This window comes from Mesocricetus auratus, unplaced genomic scaffold, assembly GCF_017639785.1.
Source record: "Mesocricetus auratus isolate SY011 unplaced genomic scaffold, BCM_Maur_2.0 Super-Scaffold_6723, whole genome shotgun sequence".
Classification (NCBI taxonomy): Eukaryota; Metazoa; Chordata; class Mammalia; order Rodentia; family Cricetidae; genus Mesocricetus; species Mesocricetus auratus.
In genome coordinates this window covers 12,651,635-12,670,084 of record NW_024429183.1, presented here as the reverse complement: position 1 = coordinate 12,670,084, position 18,450 = coordinate 12,651,635, and the positions used below count along the sequence as shown (strand labels likewise).

Here is an 18,450-nt window from a genome sequence, read left to right as displayed (position 1 = left end):
ATAACACAGGGATGGGGAAAGGTGGGACAGCGAGACAGATCAATGGATAAAGACTGACATAAACTCAACTCTCAGATCTACATAAGGGAAGAAGAGAACCGACTTCCACAAGCTGTCCTCTATCTCCACGAGTCCTCATGTGCACATACACACATAAACCATAAATAAATACACACATTAATTTTTTAAAGTTTCCAGATCGATGGCTGGCTAACCATTTCCCATGTCCTCTGTGTTAAGCAGATGGTATTTTTGGTGTTGTCATGGCAATGTTTTACCCTAAATAATATATGAAATGAAAATATTCATTTTTTTGAGACAGTCTTGATATGTGACCCTCCTGCTCCAGCTTCTCAAGAGCTAGAATCACAGACTGTGTCAACCTGCCTGGTTTACTTTAATTTCTAGCAAGTATCGTGTGGGGTTGGAGAGATGACTCCAGGTTAGGAGTAATGACTGTTCTTCCAGTGGTCCTGAGTTCAATCCTCAGCAACCACATGATGGCCACAACCACCCATGAGATCTGGTACCCTCTTCTGTCATGCAGGTGTACAAGCAGACAGGACACTGTATACATAATGAATAAATAAATTTTAAAGAAAAATTATTGTGTAGGCAGGCACAGGATGTAGAAGCAGGCGAATCTCTGTAAATTTGGGGTCAGCCTGGTCTACAAAAAGAGTTCCAGGGCAGCTAGGACTGTTACACAGAGAAACCCTGTCTTGAAAAGCTAAAAAGAAAAAAAAAAAAAAAAGAAAAAAGGTAGTGTGTGTGTGTGTGTGTGTGTGTGTGTGTGTGTGTGTGTGTGTGTACAGAACAATAAAAAAAAGAACACAATGGGAAGTTTCCCATGCACCCTCTAGTGGTCTTGCTATTTCTTCCAGAGCATGTTAGCACACATACAAGAAATACTTTTTAAAAGTATTTTTAAAAAGATTGGTGGGTAGTGGCAACACAAGCCCTTAATCCTATTACTTGGGAGTCTGAGGAAGTTGGATCTCTGAGTTCATGGCTAACAGGCCTACAGAGCTTGTTTTAGGACAGCCAATGCTACACAATTTCTGGGGAGGGAAGAGCTCTGTGTGACTGTCTGTAGGACCCATCATTAAAGAAAAAAGTAAAATTACAGACTCATTAGAGTGTACACCACCTGTTTTGTTTTTAACATAAAGTAGAATAAAAATAGGGGATGGTAGAGAAACTCAATGAAGGAGTGTTTAACCAGCATATGTGAGGCCCTGGATGCAATCTCTAGTATACATATCATGCCATGGCACACATACGGAAGTCAAGAGGACAACTTGTAGAGATTGGTTCTGTCTATCATGTGGGTCCTAGATATCAAACTCGGGTCTTCAGCTTGGCAGCAAATGCCTATACCCACTAATCTATATTTTCTCCACTCCTATTTAATCACTTCTTTAGGTTGCTTCCAATTATTATTAAAAAGAAAAAGGTCTCTACATTTTCTATACTGCCGATTATACAAATTCTGAATAATTTTTCAGAAAAAGGATTAGTGAGTCAAAAGATACACATGAACATTGAACATTTAACAATTTTGTTGTTATTTTCAAGATGAAACTTCATATAGCCCAGGCTGGCCTCAAACTTGCTATGTAGCTGACTTTGGGTTTTTGCTCTTTCAATGTACTTTCACCAAGGATTAACTGCCATAGCAATTGATTTCCTTAAACATACTGTCAATTAGACAAAATACAAACATACTGTTCAGTCTTTGAACTCTGATCCCCTGAGCAGGAACGCAAAAGAATCATATTCTTGCTCAGTAGTGGAGGAAATCACCACTCAGAAGACAGAACTTGCAAGAATAATTAACAGTGGAATAACAGAGAACTGGTTAAAAACAAAAACAAAACAAAAAACTCAAAATATATTTGCATGGGGCCTTCCTTGTGTAATAAAAACTTAGCAGATTTGTTAAGGAAAGAAACAGATCTATAGCCAATGACAAGAAAAGCCCAACAGGAAATGACCAAGAACCCCAAACTGGGCACAGTGATGCATTCCTTTAATCCCAGCACTCAGATGAGACTCTGTGAGTTTGTGAGTTTAGGACAGCCTGGTATACACAGTGAGTTCCAGGACAGCCAGGGATGTTACACAGAGAAACTATGTAGAGACTGTTTCACAAAAACAATAAAAGAATGAGAACCCCAGATATTAGACAGAAGCAGACTGAAGGAAGCTCCTGGCCATTCCTGCCATTGGTCTCAGCATTCTGCATGCAAATGAAGGTGGATCTCTGAGTTCTAGACCAACCAGGACCATGTGATAATACCCTGTCTCAAAGAAGAAAATAAAAAATATAAATTAATAGCCAGGCGTTGGTGGTGCACGCCTTTATTCCCAGCACTCGGGAGGCAGAGGCAAGCAGATCTCTGTGAGTTCAAGGCCAGCCTGGCCTACAGAGCGAGTTCCAGGACAGCCTCCAAAAGAATACAGAGAAACCCTGTCTCGAAAAACCTAAATAAATAAATATTAATTAACTTTAAAAAATTAAGCATACTGAAGGACATACAAAAACCTTTAAAAACATAACAAAGAAATGAAATCTATTTTTGTTTGTGAGCCTATCCTTTAGTGGCTGAGCAATCTCTCCAGTCCTGAAATCTATTTTTTTTTTTTTTCCGAGACAGGGTTTCTCTGTATTGTCTTGGAAGCTGTCCTGGAACTGGCTTTATAGACCAGGCTGGCCTCGAACTCACAGAGATCCACCTGCCTCTGCCTCCCAAGTGCTGGGATTAAAGGCGTGCACCACCAACGCCCGGCCTGAAATCTATTTTTAATAAAACTTCTACATATGAAACAGAGCACCTTAAGTTATAATATCCATCCATCCATCATCCATCCATCATCCATCCATCCATCCATCCATCCATCCATCCATCCATCCATCCATCCATCTCAAGGCATAGTACTGACCATCTTTAACCCCAGCATTTGGGAGACAGAGACAGAGGCAGAGGCAGGTGGATCTCTGAGTTCAAAGACAACCTGGTCTACATATTGAGTTGCAGGTCAGTGAAAGCTATATAGGGAAACCTCGTCACAAAATAAAACAAGGGGCCAGAGAGATGGCTCAGTGGTTAAGAACACTAAGTGGTCTTCCAGAGGTTCTGAGTTCAATTCCCAACAACCATGTGATGGCTCATAAAGATCTGTAATGAAATCTGGTGCTCTCTTTAAAAAACAAAACAAAACAAAAAAACTAAACTAAACAATACAACCGATGTGCCAAGTATGGAGGCACATATTTGCATACTTGTAATTCCATCACTGAGGAAGCTGAGGCAGGAAGATTGAAAGTTGAAGACCAGCCTGGTCTACATAGTAAGTTCAGGCAAACCTGAGCTTTATAAAAGATCTTGACACAAACAAAACTATTGGATAGTATTAATAGTAGACTGACACATATAAAAGAAAAGCTCCATGAACATGAGGACATAGCAACAGTAATAACCCTGTGAACTATATCAAGAAAATAAAACATAATGGGGTATATATATGAACAGGGCAGGGCCTGTCACTTACAAGACATCAGCATTCGATCTAACTTACATTAAGACCAGAGCTCAGGAATAAAATATAGACTCCCAATATGTGTTCAAATTTTCATTAAATAAAAAAACTGGAAAGGATTTTCAAAAAACACAAAAGACAAATACATTACAATATCTGTATAACTGTGAAAGCAACCTGAGTAGTGCCATAGTAACATGGAAAGACAAATTCTTTGACTTTGGGTTACATCTAAGCTTTCATAATTCTATGGGCAAATCAGTCTGATGGAGCAGCCTGCCAGACTTGTTACACTGACTTTTTTGAGATGAAGTAGTCCTGGGTTACCCAGGTTGACCTCAAGCACCTAGAATCAAGTAATCTTCCCATCTCAGCGTCCCATAAAACTGGGGTGTAAGGTGTATTCCACATTTACCTTGTTTTGTTAATGGTTAAATAAGGCTGGTGGTACCTCTCATACTTATCAATTGTGGTTATTAACTGTGGCAAACAAGATAAGAAGGGTTTCATAAACTAAGTATTAATGCTTGATCAGCATAAAGAAATATTTGGGGAAGAGGTAGTTAAATATTAAGTTTTAAATTAATCAATAACATGGCACTTACCTGTAACCCCAGTACCCTTAGGAGGTTGGGGCAGAATAGGTATGAGGTCAGCTTGGGCTACATGTTGAAACTATCTTAAAAAAAAAAAATTGAGGCCGGGCGTTGGTGGTGCACGCCTTTAATCCCAGCACTCGGGAGGCAGAGGCAGGCGGATCTCTGTGAGTTCGAGGCCAGCCTGGTCTACAGAGTGAGTTCCAGGACAGCCTCCAAAACAATACAGAGAAACCCTGTCTCGAAAAACCAAAAAAAAAAAAAAAAGGAAACAAAGGTGGTGTAAACCTTTAATGCCAGCACTTGAGAAACAGAGGATGGAGGATTTTGGCTATTATTGTTTTATTTAAGAGCACCAGGCCCTGCAGGGTTGCATAGTGAGACTCAGTCTTAAATAAAACAAAAACACAGAAAAGGAAACAAAAACTTGAAATACATATATAAAGGAAATAACAAAACCCTTTCTAACAGCTACCACAGTGCAGTGTCTGTCTAGCAAAAATCATATAAATCCTGGAAACTCAAAATTGTAACTCTGTAGTCTCCAGAAATCCACATTACTCTATGTATTTTTAGATGTGGGTAGTAAGATGTGTATGGAGCAGTGAAAATAAGGCAGGAAAGTTGGCTGAGAAATAAAGCTAATGAATGTAAATTCTGTCCCCCTCCCCACCACACACACTTAAGAGAAAGGGAACCACACCAATGTCTTCTGATTTCAGCATTCTCTGTCTTAATTTCTATTTTAGAATACTTTCAAGTTAGAAATAAAAATAAAAACACTCTTAAGTCCTTATAGCTCCTTAGTGATTGAAAAAGGCCAAGATGATGTGATGGCTCACGCCAATAATCTCAACATTCAAAGAGCATGAGGTATTATGATCAGAGTTCAAGGTCAGCCTGGGCTAGAGTAAGACCCTGTCTCAAAACAAAATAAACACACAAACAAAATAATTTTTGAAAACCCTTTCACTTAAGTATGGTACTGTTCAATAGTTGAATGTTATCCTGAGCTACACAGTGAGACCCTTTGTCCCTTAAAAAAGGAACAAGCAAAAAGAAAAAAGCTAGGCCATGGCACAGGCCTACAATCCTAGAATTTGGTAGGTTCTGACAGGAGGATTACAAATTCAAGGCCTGTCTCAAAAACTAAGTGAGACCCTGTTTCAAAGTAAAACCTCAAACGGGCTAGGTGACAGAATTTGGTAGTAGAGTACTCTCCCCTAGCACACAGTGACACTTCCAGACCCACACTTTTATGTGTATGAGCTTTGCCTGCATGCATGTCTGTACAGTACACTACATTCATGACTGCTACCTACAGAGGCCAGAAGAGGGGGTGTCAGATCACTGGGACAGACAGCTGTGAGCTGCCATGTTGTTCTTGGAATTGAACCAACGTCCCTCTGGAAGAGTAACCAGTGCTCAATTGCTGAACTTTCTCTAGCTCCTTAACGTGAGTATTTCAACTGTTTTTTGTTTTGTTTTGTTTTGTTTTTGAGACAGGGTCTCACAATGTAGACCAGGCTGGTGTCAAACTCACAGGACCCACCTGCCTCTGTTGGGATTAAAGGCGTGAATCACTTGAACCAGCAATTATTGAGTATTTGTGAGCCAAAGAAATGTTCCAACCTTAGCAATACAAGAGCTCATTTTTACATATTACTTTCCCTCTGAAAATCACTAACTCTCAGGAAAACTTCAATAACGTTTATATTTATCTGGATTTATACAAGTAAACATTACAGTCAATGCTTTCCGTCTGAGCAGTTTATGCTTAGTCATTCCATTCTACAAAGGTCAGATCTGAGTAAGTAGTGCCATCATCAGAATACAGCTATTTTTTCCTCTTAGAAGAATGGAGTTTTGAAGCCAGGCAGTGGTGGCGCACGCCTTTAATCCCAGCACTTGGGAGGCAGAGGCAGATGATCTCTGAATTCTAGAAGTTCCAGGATTGGGGGCGGGGGGGCGTGCCAAGACACAGACGGACTGGGTACTCAGAGCATTTGGCCTTTTGAAGTCATAATCTCAAAATTTGAATTTTGAATTTAATTGTGGCAAGTTTAAATGTGTGGTAAAGCCTGGCATGGTGGTAACATACTCTTGTGATCCCAGTACTTGGGAAACTGAGGTAGAAAGAATTCCAGTCCAGTCGGGTGGTGGTGGCTCATGTCTTTAATCCCAGCTTTTGGGAGGTAGAAGCAGATGGATCTCTTGAGTTCTAGGCCAGCCTGGTCTACAGAGTGAGTTCCAGGACAGCCAGGGCTGCACAGAGAAGCCAGTCTGGGTTCCCAGAAAGACTGTAGAGAAAAAGAAAATAGAGGCAGGTGGCAAGCAGAGTGGTACATACTTTAATTTTTAGCACTCAAGGGTAGAACAGAAGCCAAGAGCTCTGAGTTCGAGGACAGCTAGTACTACATAGCTGAGACCCTGTAGTCGAGGGTATGAGGGAATAAAGGAAAGAAAAAGACAAGTTTTCACCTCACTCACCACTTTTTTTGTTTTGTTTTTCGAGACAGGTTTCTCTGTATTGTTTTGGAGGCTATTCTGGAACTCACTCTGTAGACCAGGCCTCGAATTCACTGAGATCCACCTGCCTCTAGAGTGCTGGGATTAAAGGCGTGCGCCAACAGCCAGCTCACTCACCACTTTTGTAATGGTGCTAAGTAAGAATCAAACTCAGGGCTCCAAGAATGCTGAGCAAACCCTACCACTAAGCCACATCTTTATTTATTTTAAAGGAATAAAAAAAAAACATCCAGTTTATTCAAAAGCCAGGTTCTACCTTAACCCCAGCAACTAGAAGGTTGAGGCAGGAGAAGCACAGAGAGATCAAAGGCCAGCCTGAGCAACACAGTCATGAATTAAAGGCAACTTAAACTACAAGTTCCCATCTTTAAACACACACACACACACACACACACACACACACACACACACACACACACACACACACACACACAATAGGGCTGGAAAGATGATTCAGTAGTAAGAGCACTGACTGCTCTTCCAGAGGACCTGGATTCAATTCCTAGCACCCATATGCAGCTCATAACTGTAATTCCAGTTCCAGTAGACCCGACACCAATGGCAAAACACTAATGCACATAAAATAAAAAGAATGATCTTTAAAAGAATAATAATAAGGGGCTGGAGAGATGGCTCAGAGGTTAAGAGCACTAGCTGCTCCTCCAGAGGTTCTGAGTTCAATTCCCAGCAACCACATGGTGGTTCACAACCATCTGTAATGAGATCTGGTGCCCTCTTCTGGTTATAAGCATACATGCAGGCAAAATACTATATACATAATAAATAAATCTTTAAAAAAAAGAATAATAATAAAATAAAAACAAAAAAAAACAAATCTAAACTATTATTAAATTGTGGCATTTACAGTGCCTGTGACATACCTGAACAAGATGGTTTGTTTTATTTTTTTCAAGACAGGGTTTCTCTGTAAACAGCTGTGGCTATCCTGGAACTCTCTCTCTGTAGAGATCTGCCTGCCTCTGCCTCCCGAGTGCTGGGATTAAAGGCATGCACCACCAATGCCCAGCTGGTTTTGGTCTTTTGAGACGGCGTCTCTACGTAGTTGTGGCTGTCCTTGAATTTAGAACTTCCTGCCTTTGCTTCAAAGTGCTGGGGTTAAAGATGTGTACTACTCAAACCAGCTAACCTTGAGCTTCTGACCCTCCTGCTTCCCTCTTCCAAGTGCTAGTATGTGCCTAGTTTATTATGTAGTGATAGGGTCAAATGCAAGGTTTTTTTGTTCAGCAAGTACTCTACTGGCTGAGCTATATTCCCAGCCCCAAGACAATAGGATTTCCAATCGTTTTCACCTCTGCCTCCAGAGTGTTAGTAACACAAGCCTGTGCCACCATGCTGGATTTATTTGGTGCTAGGGAATCAAACCCAGGGTTCATAGATGCTAGGCAACCACTCTATTAACTAGCTATATTCCTAGACTCAATCTAATGCTATTTGATTTCAGTAAATTAATGTAGAATGAAAATAGATGTCTGGCTCTCTTCCTTTATTTATTGTTTTTAGATTCCAGCCCACACTTCTTGTTCTTCCACACTCTATTTTAATGCAGATACAAAGGTTATTACTAAACCAGATGAGCTTTAAGCGGGGGTTACTTTGAGATTCTTTTTTTTTTTTTTTTTTTAGACAGGGTTTCTCTGTGTAACAGTCCTGGCTATCCTGGAACTCTTCTTCTCTCTTTGTAGACCAGGCTGTGTAGGAGTGAACCCCACAAAGCTATCTGCCCATTAGGGCGGGGACAAGGTAGAGATAAAAGGAAGTGAAAGGAAAAGGGGCTTCCCCTTTTTTCTCCTGGAAGCCAGCCATGCTTCTAACTCCTGGTCTGTGTGACTCTCGATCTCTGGTAAATAAATATATTGTTTTCCCTATATAGCATCGAATATCGTTATAAGGCTGGCTTGAGATTCTTGAGTTTCAAATTTATCTAACTCACCCTATATGAGTCAATGGACTGATTTCAGTTTTACTGGGATATTATTCCTCTGAAGTTAAAACATCCTTTATAGTCAAGCAATGAAGCAAGTTGAAGATCTGATTTTTCCATTAACAAGATTAAGAGGTATCTTCTTTCTTTCATGAAGGAGAGGATGTGAGACAGGGGTACTGTAGGGCAGGATGGCCTAAAACCTACAACAATCCTGCCTCAGCAGATTGAGTGCTGAGATTACAGATGTATACCATCACATCACATTGGTTTTTCAAGACAGGGTTCTTAGTAGGCATAGAGTCAGTCCTGGAAATCACTCTGTAGACGAGGCTGGCCTCCAACTCACTGTGCCTCTGCCTCTCGAGTGCTGGTATTAAAGGTTTGTGCCACCAATGCCTGAACTTTTAATTAACTCAATACATACAAATTATCATTAAGCAGATAATCAAGATAAAAAATGAAAAAATTGCACTATCTTCTAAATCAAGTCTGTGCCTTACAGTACATACTTAAATTCAGAGTAGATACTGTTAACGGCTATAGCTGGCTTGTTATCACACACCAAATAATACAGTCCTGAATATAAGTGCTATAGGAATAGAAAGTATAAGCTATCTTACAAGTTACTGATCTTGTTTTCTTCATTTAAAAATAAAAATAGTAAAGCTGGTCATTGTGGCACACAGCTGCAGTCCCAGTAAATGTGGGTAGTGGCAGGAAAATTGGGAATTTGAGATCATGTTCTTGCTGAAAAGGGAGTTCTAGGCAACCTGGGCTTTAAAAAAATGGGTTTATTATAAAGAGGCCACTTTATAATCCTAGCAGGAAGGAACTCAGGAGGCTGAGAGGCATGGCTTTGAGTTCAAGGCCAGCCTATGATCCAGAATAAGATTTTCTCACAATACACCCCTGTCCCCCAACTAGCCAGTGGTGCATGTTTTTACTTTTTTTTAAATTATAGTATTTTATTTTTATGTACATTGGTGTTTTGACTGAATGAATGAATGAATGAATGAATGAATGAATGCCTTTAAGAGGGTATTTGATCCCCTGGAACAGGAGTTACAGACAATTGTGAGCTGCCGTGTGGTTGCTGGGAATTGAACCTGGGTCCTCTGGAAGAACAGTTAGTGCTCTTAACCACTGAGCCATCTTTCCAGCCCCTGGTACATGCCTTTAATCTTACAATTTGGGAGGCAGAGAAAGATGGATCTGAGTTTGAGGCCAGTCTAGTCTACAGAGTGAGTTCCAGGACAGTCAGGGCTACACAGAGAAACCCTGTCTCAAAAAACCAAAATGAGAAACATTCAATTAAAAGTGCTATTATTAATATCTATATTGCTAACACTGAATAGTGTCTTGCACACAGGATTCAGTAAATATTTGCTGACAGATAAAAAAATTACCTCTAAGCCATTTTAATAGCTTCTTTTTAAGAAACATAATCTTGAGAGTTTAAGTTTTGTTATTATTATTGCTGATTACATTTGTCTTGAACACAATATAAATGTAGAATTTCCTCTTTTGAACTATGCAAGTGTATTATTTCCTTCTACAGAACAATGAATTATTAACAACTATAAACTATAAGCATTCTCGTCAAGAGACTTCTTGAGTACTTGCTGGAAATGTCAACACTGTTTTATAGGTAACTCTCAATTATCTGGAGGAGTATCTTTATCTCAGTGCCTGTACTTAGGAAGCTAAAGCAAGAAGATTTCAAGTTTTTAAGATTAGCCTGGGTATATAAAAAAACTATCTTTAAAACAATTCCATTTCTGGATGCTATTTAGAAAACCAGTTAGCAGACATAGCATAAAGGAATGCAGCAGGCAGAGAAAGAACCCCCTTGAGCTGCTGGTGTACATAAACAATTTCTGATAGCAAAGTAATATTGTATATTCTACTATATTGTACCTATTTAGCATAATATAGACAGCACACAAACTCTTGAATTCATGTATGTCCTCACTCAAAGCAGAGCTAAATACACAACCTTTACTAGAGATTGAATCCATACTAGACAAGGTGTGTGTGTGTGTGTGTGTGTGTGTGTGTGTGTGTGTGTGTGTGTGTGTGTGTTTTAGCCCTGGCTATCCTTGGAACTTGCTATGTAGACCAGGCTGGCCTTAAACTCAAAGATTCAACTGTCTCTGCCTCCTAAGTACAGGAATTAAAGACCTGAACCACCATATTGGCTAAATACTAGGATTTTAAAACTAAGAGTAGCAGGGCTGGGTTCCACCCCAATCTTTACCCTAGTTTTGTGTTCATTTCACTGCCCTAAAAGAATTTAGTATCTTTATGACATCAAGTTATTAACACTCTTATATAACTGCTTCTTGTTAACAATCTCATTTATCAAACTAACTGTAAGCAATGGTAGTATGTCAAGTTCTAATGCTTTTCCACAATGATAGGTACATAATGGGAGGTTAATGATGATTTGATTATGTGGTTAAATTGCTTCCAACCACTGAGCTTCATGAGCGAAAAATTCCACATGATCTTATATAAAACTACTACATCCTAAAGTCAAACAATGCTTGGATTAATTGCTGTTTTCGTTATTCATACCATTATTTTCCTCTGAATGAACAAGAAGTCATGAGACAATTACATATGTAAATCCCAGAAGCCATACCATACATGACTACTCGGAATAAGGTAAACAATACATTAGTTAGACAGAAAAATCTTCAGTGGGGTGGTGGTGGCATACACCTTTAGTCCCTACATTGGTGAGGCAGAGGCAGAGACAGGCAGATCTCTGTGAGTCCAAGGCCAGACTGGTCTACAAACCAAGTTCCACGACAAGAGGGGCTGTTACACAAGGAAACCCTATCTCAAAAAACAAACAAACAAAAATCTTAAGAGTTGGGTATTAGTAACAAAGAGCTTGCCTACCATGGGGAGGCCCTAGGTTTAATCGCTAGTAACACACACTCTTGCTTACTAGGGCTGTAGATATGGTTAAGAGTGCTTGCTGCTTTTGCAGGGAACCTGACTCATGCCCCACACCTACACTGCTACTGCCAACCACCTGTAGCTCCAGTTCTAGGGGATCCAAGGCCCACTTCTAATCTCACTTACTTAACACACAAAGAAACTAAGTGGCAAGTGTCTTGCTTACATTAAGCCATGCCTGGTAGCTCATACCTGTGGCACTTGGTAGGCTAAGGATAGGTTGCCAGGAGTTTCAAGTCATTGTAAGCGATACTGTGAGTTCTAGGCCAGCCTGACTATTGAGTGAGATTGCACCTTTACTTATGAAAACAAAAAACAAAAAACTGGGGAGAGCCGGGCGTTGGTGGTGCACGCCTTTAATCCCAGCACTCGGGAGGCAGAGGCAGGCGGATCTCTGTGAGTTCGAGGCCATCCTGGTCTACAAAGCAAGTTCCAGGAAAGCCTCCAAAACAATACAGAGAAACCCTGCCTCGAAAAACCAAAAAAAAAAAAAAAAAACCAACTGGGGAGATAAAATAAACTTTAGGACCTGAGTTTGCATTCCCAATATCCCTGTAAAAAGCCAAGTGTGGGGGCACAGAAAAATTTTAACATGGAGGCTAGATAATGGAGGATAGGTGACTGGGGATGGATGGCTTAATGGCTAGCCTGTCCAGCCAGTCTGTGAGCTCCAGCTTCAGTAAAAGACCTGTCTCAAAAAAAGAGATGGAGTAGGATGGGCATGGCAGTGAACCTTTAACCAGCAGAGGCAGGTGTATCTATACATTTTCTAGCTTAGTCTACATAGAAAGTTCTAGGCCAGCCAAGTCTTCATAAGACCCTGTCTCAAAACAAAACAAAAAAGGGAGAATGCTAGAGATGTGGCTCATTGGTTAAGAGCACTTAATGCTCTTCCAGAAGACCACAGTTCAGTTCCTAGCATCCACTTCCAGTGACTCACAAACTGTCTGTAATTCCACATCTGGGGATTCAATGCCTCTGGTCTTCTGGGGCATACACTCATGAGCAAATATTCAAATACAGACACACATAATTAAAAATAAATTTTTGGGTGTGGAGGGGTTTGAGACAGGGTCTTACTATGTAACCTTGGTTGATGTGGAGCTTAATATGTAGACCAGTCTGGGCCGGGCGGTGGTAGCGCACACCTTTAATCCCAGCACTCGAGAGGCAGAGGCAGTCGGATCTCTGTGGGTTCGAGGCCAGCCTGGTCTACAGAGCGAGTTCCCGGACAGCTTCCAAAACAATACAGAGAAACCCTGTCTCGAAAAACAAAACAAAAACAAAAACAAAAATGTAGACCAGTCTGGCCTTGAACTCACAAATATCCACCAGCCTACACCTCCCAAGTTCTGGGAATTAAAGGAAAATTGCTTTTTTTCCCTCTGAGAGACAGGGGTTGAGACAGGGTTTCTCTGCGTAGCTCTGGCTGTCCTGAAACTCACTCTGTAGACCAGGCTAGCCTCAAACTCACAAAGAACTGCCTGCCTCTGCCTCCCAAGTGCTGGGATCAAAGGCATGCACCACCCCTACCCCAGCTAAAGTCTCTATAAGTAAGTAAGTAAATAAACAAATAGGGCTAGAGAGATGCTTCAGAGGCTATGAGCACTTGTTGCTCTTAGAGGGATCTCCATGGCTCACAACTATCCAAATCTCTAGTTCCAGGGGATCAAATTCCCTCTTCTGAACTCTGTTGGTACCAGGCACCAATATGCTGGAAAACACTCATCTACATAAAATAAAAATAAGTAGGTATAAAAGAAAAAAAATTTTGACAAAGGTGGCAAAGTGCTGGAAAAGACACCCAATGCTGCAAGCACATACATACATCAAACATGACTGATTGGCTGATTGATAAATAGAGTTAATGGCAGTACTGGCCAAAGGCCCAATTCACTTTTTGTGCTGTTTATGGAGCCAATTCACATAACAGGAAAATATAACCAATTCTTCTACATCAGTAATAAAAATCCTGATTCAGGTGAGCTGGGATTTTAGATTCATTACGCAGAAATTCTGTTCATGATAGACCCACACCAGTAATTAAATTAGAATTATCTGATATTGCTGGTTTGTCTGCCTAAGAAATCAACACTATTTCAGTGCACAGAAGCTGCTGCTACTCAATTGTTTTTGACATAGAAGAAAAGAGATTCTTGTACTAGATGACCCTTCCTACATTGTATCTACTTATACACACGCAGCATCTTCAACAGTTACATTCTAGTTTCTAGCTGCAAACACTAACATGAATTGTAAACTATATGGTCTCTCAGGCAGAGGACTTGATAAACATCAGCTTCACCACTGACAATAAGACTACCTGTTGCAGCCTATTTCTCAATTAAGACAATAAAATAAAACTACCCACCTCACAAGACTAGCAAGAGTATTAATTAGATAAAGATAGTGTGATCTAGGTATGCAGTCAAGTGAATGATTAGGAACAGTTTAACAGATGAGTCTGGTGTCTCAAGACCTATAAAGTAAATTCAAGGCCAACTAGAGCTATAAAGTGAGTTCTAGGGCAGCCTTGGTTTTATTGAGACCCTGTCTCAAAGCTGGAAAAAGAAAGTAAAAGGAGGGCCAGAAATGTAGCACAGCAGTATTTGTACCTGGCATATAAAGGCTCTGGGTTCAATCCTTAGTACTGCAACAAACAAACAAGAAATGCTCGCCTACAGAGTTTGAAAGTGTGTCTAATAGTCAGGGATGGTGGCTATTTAATCCTCGTACTCAGGAGGCAGAGGCGGACAGATCTCTGAGTTCTAGGCAAGCCTGATCTAAATAATGAGTTCCAGACCAGCCAGGACTACACAACAAGATCCTGTCTCAAAAAGAAAAAAGTCTGTGATGCCAAGATTTCACTTTTTGCAAGCAAGCGTTGGTGGCATACACCTTTAATCCCAGCACTCAGGAGGCAGAGGTAGGTGGATCTCTGAGAGTTCGAGGCCAGCCTGGTCTGAGTGAGTTCCAGGACAGGCTCCAAAACAATACAGAGAAACCCTGTCTCAAAACACCAAAAAAAAAAAAAAAAAAAATTACCTTTTGCTCATTATGTAAAAGAGCCCATCTTAAATAAATACAAAGTATTTACTCTATACAAAGGTTTAGATAGTGACGCACAACTTTTATCAGATTAAGATGTTCATAGACAATATTAAGAAATATTTTTAAGTATCACAGACACACACTGAAGTACTTGTAAATAAAATGACATCTGGGATAGACTTTAAAATATATCAGTCTCCCAGCTAAGCATGGTAGTACACCCCTTTAATCCCAGCGCTAAGGAGACAGAGGCAGGTGGATCTCTGTGAGTTGGAGGCCAGCCTATGAGCCACAACAGGCTCCAAAGCAATACAGAGAAACCCTGTCTTGAAAAACAAACCAACAAACAAAAATTGGCTTCTTCCTCCCAAATAACACTCCCTTCTTCTTACTCATCCTCTACCAAATCTTCTGAGTTCCAGCACTGGTACTCAGAAATAGGTACTCTAGAACATCACAAAGAAAACATGAATTGTAGTTACCAACCATCAGAGTTTATATTTGATCCTGACAGAAGAAAATGAGTTTACTGAAATATCCTTACTGGGAAATGGGAATCTTAAAATCAATGGTAGACCAGTGACTATATTTTCAGACCAGCATAATTTTACTTTTTTACATTCCAACCCCAGTCCTGTCCTGTCCTCTGTCCTTCCCCTCCCCCCCTCTCCACCCCCCCCCACCCCCGTCTCCCTCCTTTCATCTGCTCCAAGGAGAGGGTAAGGCCTCCCCTAGGAAGACTAAGTCTGTCCCATCTCCTAGCAGGACCAAGGCACCTCTCCACCCCCACGCCCCTGTGTCTAGGTTGGGCAAGGTATTTCTCCATACAGAATGGGCTCCACTAAGTCAGTTTGTGCATTAGTGTTAGATCTTGGACCCGCTGCCAGTGGCCTCATATATTGTCCTAGTCACACCATTGCCACCTATATTAAGGGAGTCTAGTTTGGTCTTACAGTGTAATTTTCTTTGTGCAAACTAATCTAAGAAAGCCACAGAGTTAGACAAGTCTGTTCTTTATCGATGGACTCTACCTCTACATAATTTTACACCCATGACAGAAGACCATTCAGTGCTCTTCCTAATATCCTATTTCTACAACAATCAGTAATAATGCATCTAATGACTGATACTAGGATCTTAGTTTAAGGGAACAACATCTAGTAAGTATCCTTAAAAATCAAATAGAAAATTCCAAAAAGCTTGACAGAATTGAAAATTTTGGATATATCTGAGTGGCGACAAAGGCCTTTAACTCCAGCAGGCAGATCTGTATGAGTTACAGACCAGCCTGGTCTAGAAAGAGTTCCAGGATGGCCAAAGCTACACACAGAGAACCCCTGTCTACAACAACAACAATAATATTTTTTTTTTTGCTATATCTACCTTCTAGTCTTCAAGCTATATATGAGAACCATGTAAGAGTCCACATTTCTGGCCGCTCTGAAAACTCTTTGGCTCTTGATTTTGTATGTCTTTTCCTCTTCTGACTTGTCTTAATGTTGCCCTGGAACTCTCTACTTATACCAGACTAGCCTCAAACTCAGAGGAAGATCTGTCAGCCTCTGCTTCCCAGGTGCCAGGATTAAACAAACGGCACACCATCAAAAAAAGGGATATAGTATTAAATAAAGCAAGACTGGCAAATGTCTGCAAACCAGTGGTCCCTCAGGGCCCGGAACAATCTCAAAGACACACTATTCCAAAGAAATGACCAAACACCGGCTTCCAGATGCCAACCTTTGGGACTAATCCTATTTATCTAAACGTTTGAAAGAAGTATTTCTACCAATATGCACCCATGTCTACAGCACCATAGCTAGAAAAGTCATCAGTGTCTTTTACTGAACCACACCAAGCAATAACAGTTGTAGAGCTCATTAATAGGTATTGTTAAAATTATTTCAAACTAGCTGAAGTTATCCAGTTAGAAGAAGATGCCTCCAGTAGGCAGCCAGCCTGGGCTACATAGCAGATGTCCCCAAAACAAACTATATTCAGACTTCAGAAAGGCCCCACAACCCTAATCACAAACACCATATATTTATTATAGCTTCAAATGCTGCCTGCAACTTTCTCAAGCTTCAAGGTTTCAAGCGACATGAAGGGGTAGCCTAGAAATGAGGCCCTTTACAAACTGAGCACAGGAAGTGAAGACAAAAAAAAAGCATAATTAGTTTCAGCACCAGGTAAAATAAGGATTTACCAATTACCAAGGAAAGTGGTAAGAACAGTAAATTCGGCTCTTGGCTAGTACATACACACTAGAGGAGAACCCTGGTTACCTAACCAAGTACCTAGTACTAAATAAACTGCAGATCTATCTTTAACAGTTTAAGAATGCCGACCATTTTTCACCCTGAAATGCATTGTTACAAACTGTCGAGGTCGAAACTGATAGTAAAAACCCTAAACTGGTTTTCGGCGAGGAGCCACTCAGCATAGAGCATCACACAAAAGACAGGAGCGCAAACAGAAACACGCTCCCTAGGCCTTCGCCTCCTGAGGCCGTGAGCCGAGATCTCGGTCCCAGAACACCGCGACAGGGAGCGAAAGGTCGAGGAAGGAAGGAACAGGGGCAGGATCCACTTGCCCGAATGCACCCGGGAGTGGGGGGCAGAAAAGAGAGAGGCGCGAGCACAGCCCCGTAGGGAAAGAGCGAGGGAAGCTGCAGCCGGGCATCCGCGGCTTCCAGGCCGGCGACACCCTCCGGCCCACACCAGGCTCGGCCCTCCTCCCAGGCCCGTCCCACCTTCTCACCTCCCTCACGTCCTGCAAGCACTCGAGCACCGCCAGGTTGTTGCTCCAGGTGTGTTTGGGGCACACACGGGTCACGTCTTCCCTGCAGGACTCTTCCTCCGCCAGCTTCCAGCCTCCGCCAGACCCACCGGGCCCCGCTCCGCCCCGCCGGGCTGGGGGCCCGCCCGCCGGGAAAGGAGGCTGCTGCTGCTGAGGCGGCTGCTTCTGCTGCTGCGATAACTGAAGCAGCTGCTGCCCCGCCGGGCTGCCGCCTTCAGATTGCCCTAGCAAAGATCCAATGTTGGCCCCCAGACCCTGGGCCTGACCGTGGCTATTCTGGGCCCCGGCTGCCGCTAGCAGCAGCAGCTGCAACGCCGCCGACAAGCGAAACATCCTCCGTACACGTCCACACACCGCCATCTTGGGTTCGCGGCGAGCTCGACGCACCCGCCGGCGACGTGCGTTTAAATGAGGAGGCGGGACCGTGGGCGTGGGCTGGCGTGGCTCCTCCCGAGCAGGCAGCAGAGCCCCCGGCAGGGGAGGGTTGAGGATTCGCTGCAAAAGTCCCACACCCTGAGCCCACTGGCGGGAAGTTGGTTTTCCTTCCCGGAGGAGCTGCTGGAGCTGCTTCGAAAACCTGGGTAGGGGCACCCATGGTCTAATTCTCTTGTTTGAATTTAGGCTGCCACAACCAAGATGGCCGGGGGAATAGTTCCCTGGTTCCGAGACAAACTTTGTGTGTATAGAGATGAACTTCAAATGTATAACGATATCTGAGCGCCTCATTTTGTGTCTGACCTTCCTAACCTGTATTTCTTAACTAGAGAACCAGACGGTAATTGAATGAAGGTTAAGGGTGCACGTAAGTCATAATCCTTGCTCTTGGGCTTTCTAGGTGATCGCTCAAATGTAAAGCCAAAGTGTGAGGGGCTGGAGATGTAGGTCAGTTGGTAGAGAATGTTTGCCTAGCAAGCACAAAGTCACGGGTTTGATCTTCTGCAAGGCATAAACCGGGTGTGGCGGCATGTGCCTGTGATGGCAGGAGTTTGAGGTCAAGTATGATGCTTTAAAAATAAATAAAAG

General features: G+C 41.9%; 1 protein-coding gene across 1 annotated transcript in view; it reads right to left on the bottom strand.

The window, feature by feature from the left end:
- Positions 1-17,813, bottom strand: part of Glg1 (golgi glycoprotein 1) — a 99,485-nt gene extending 81,672 nt beyond the window's left edge. Inside the window, exon 1 of the mRNA XM_021228951.2 lies at positions 17,389-17,813. Within this exon, the coding sequence (XP_021084610.1) occupies positions 17,389-17,787 (399 nt within the window). The 5' untranslated portion in view covers positions 17,788-17,813. The remainder of the gene's footprint in view (positions 1-17,388) is intronic.
- Positions 17,814-18,450: the final 637 nt, after the last annotated feature.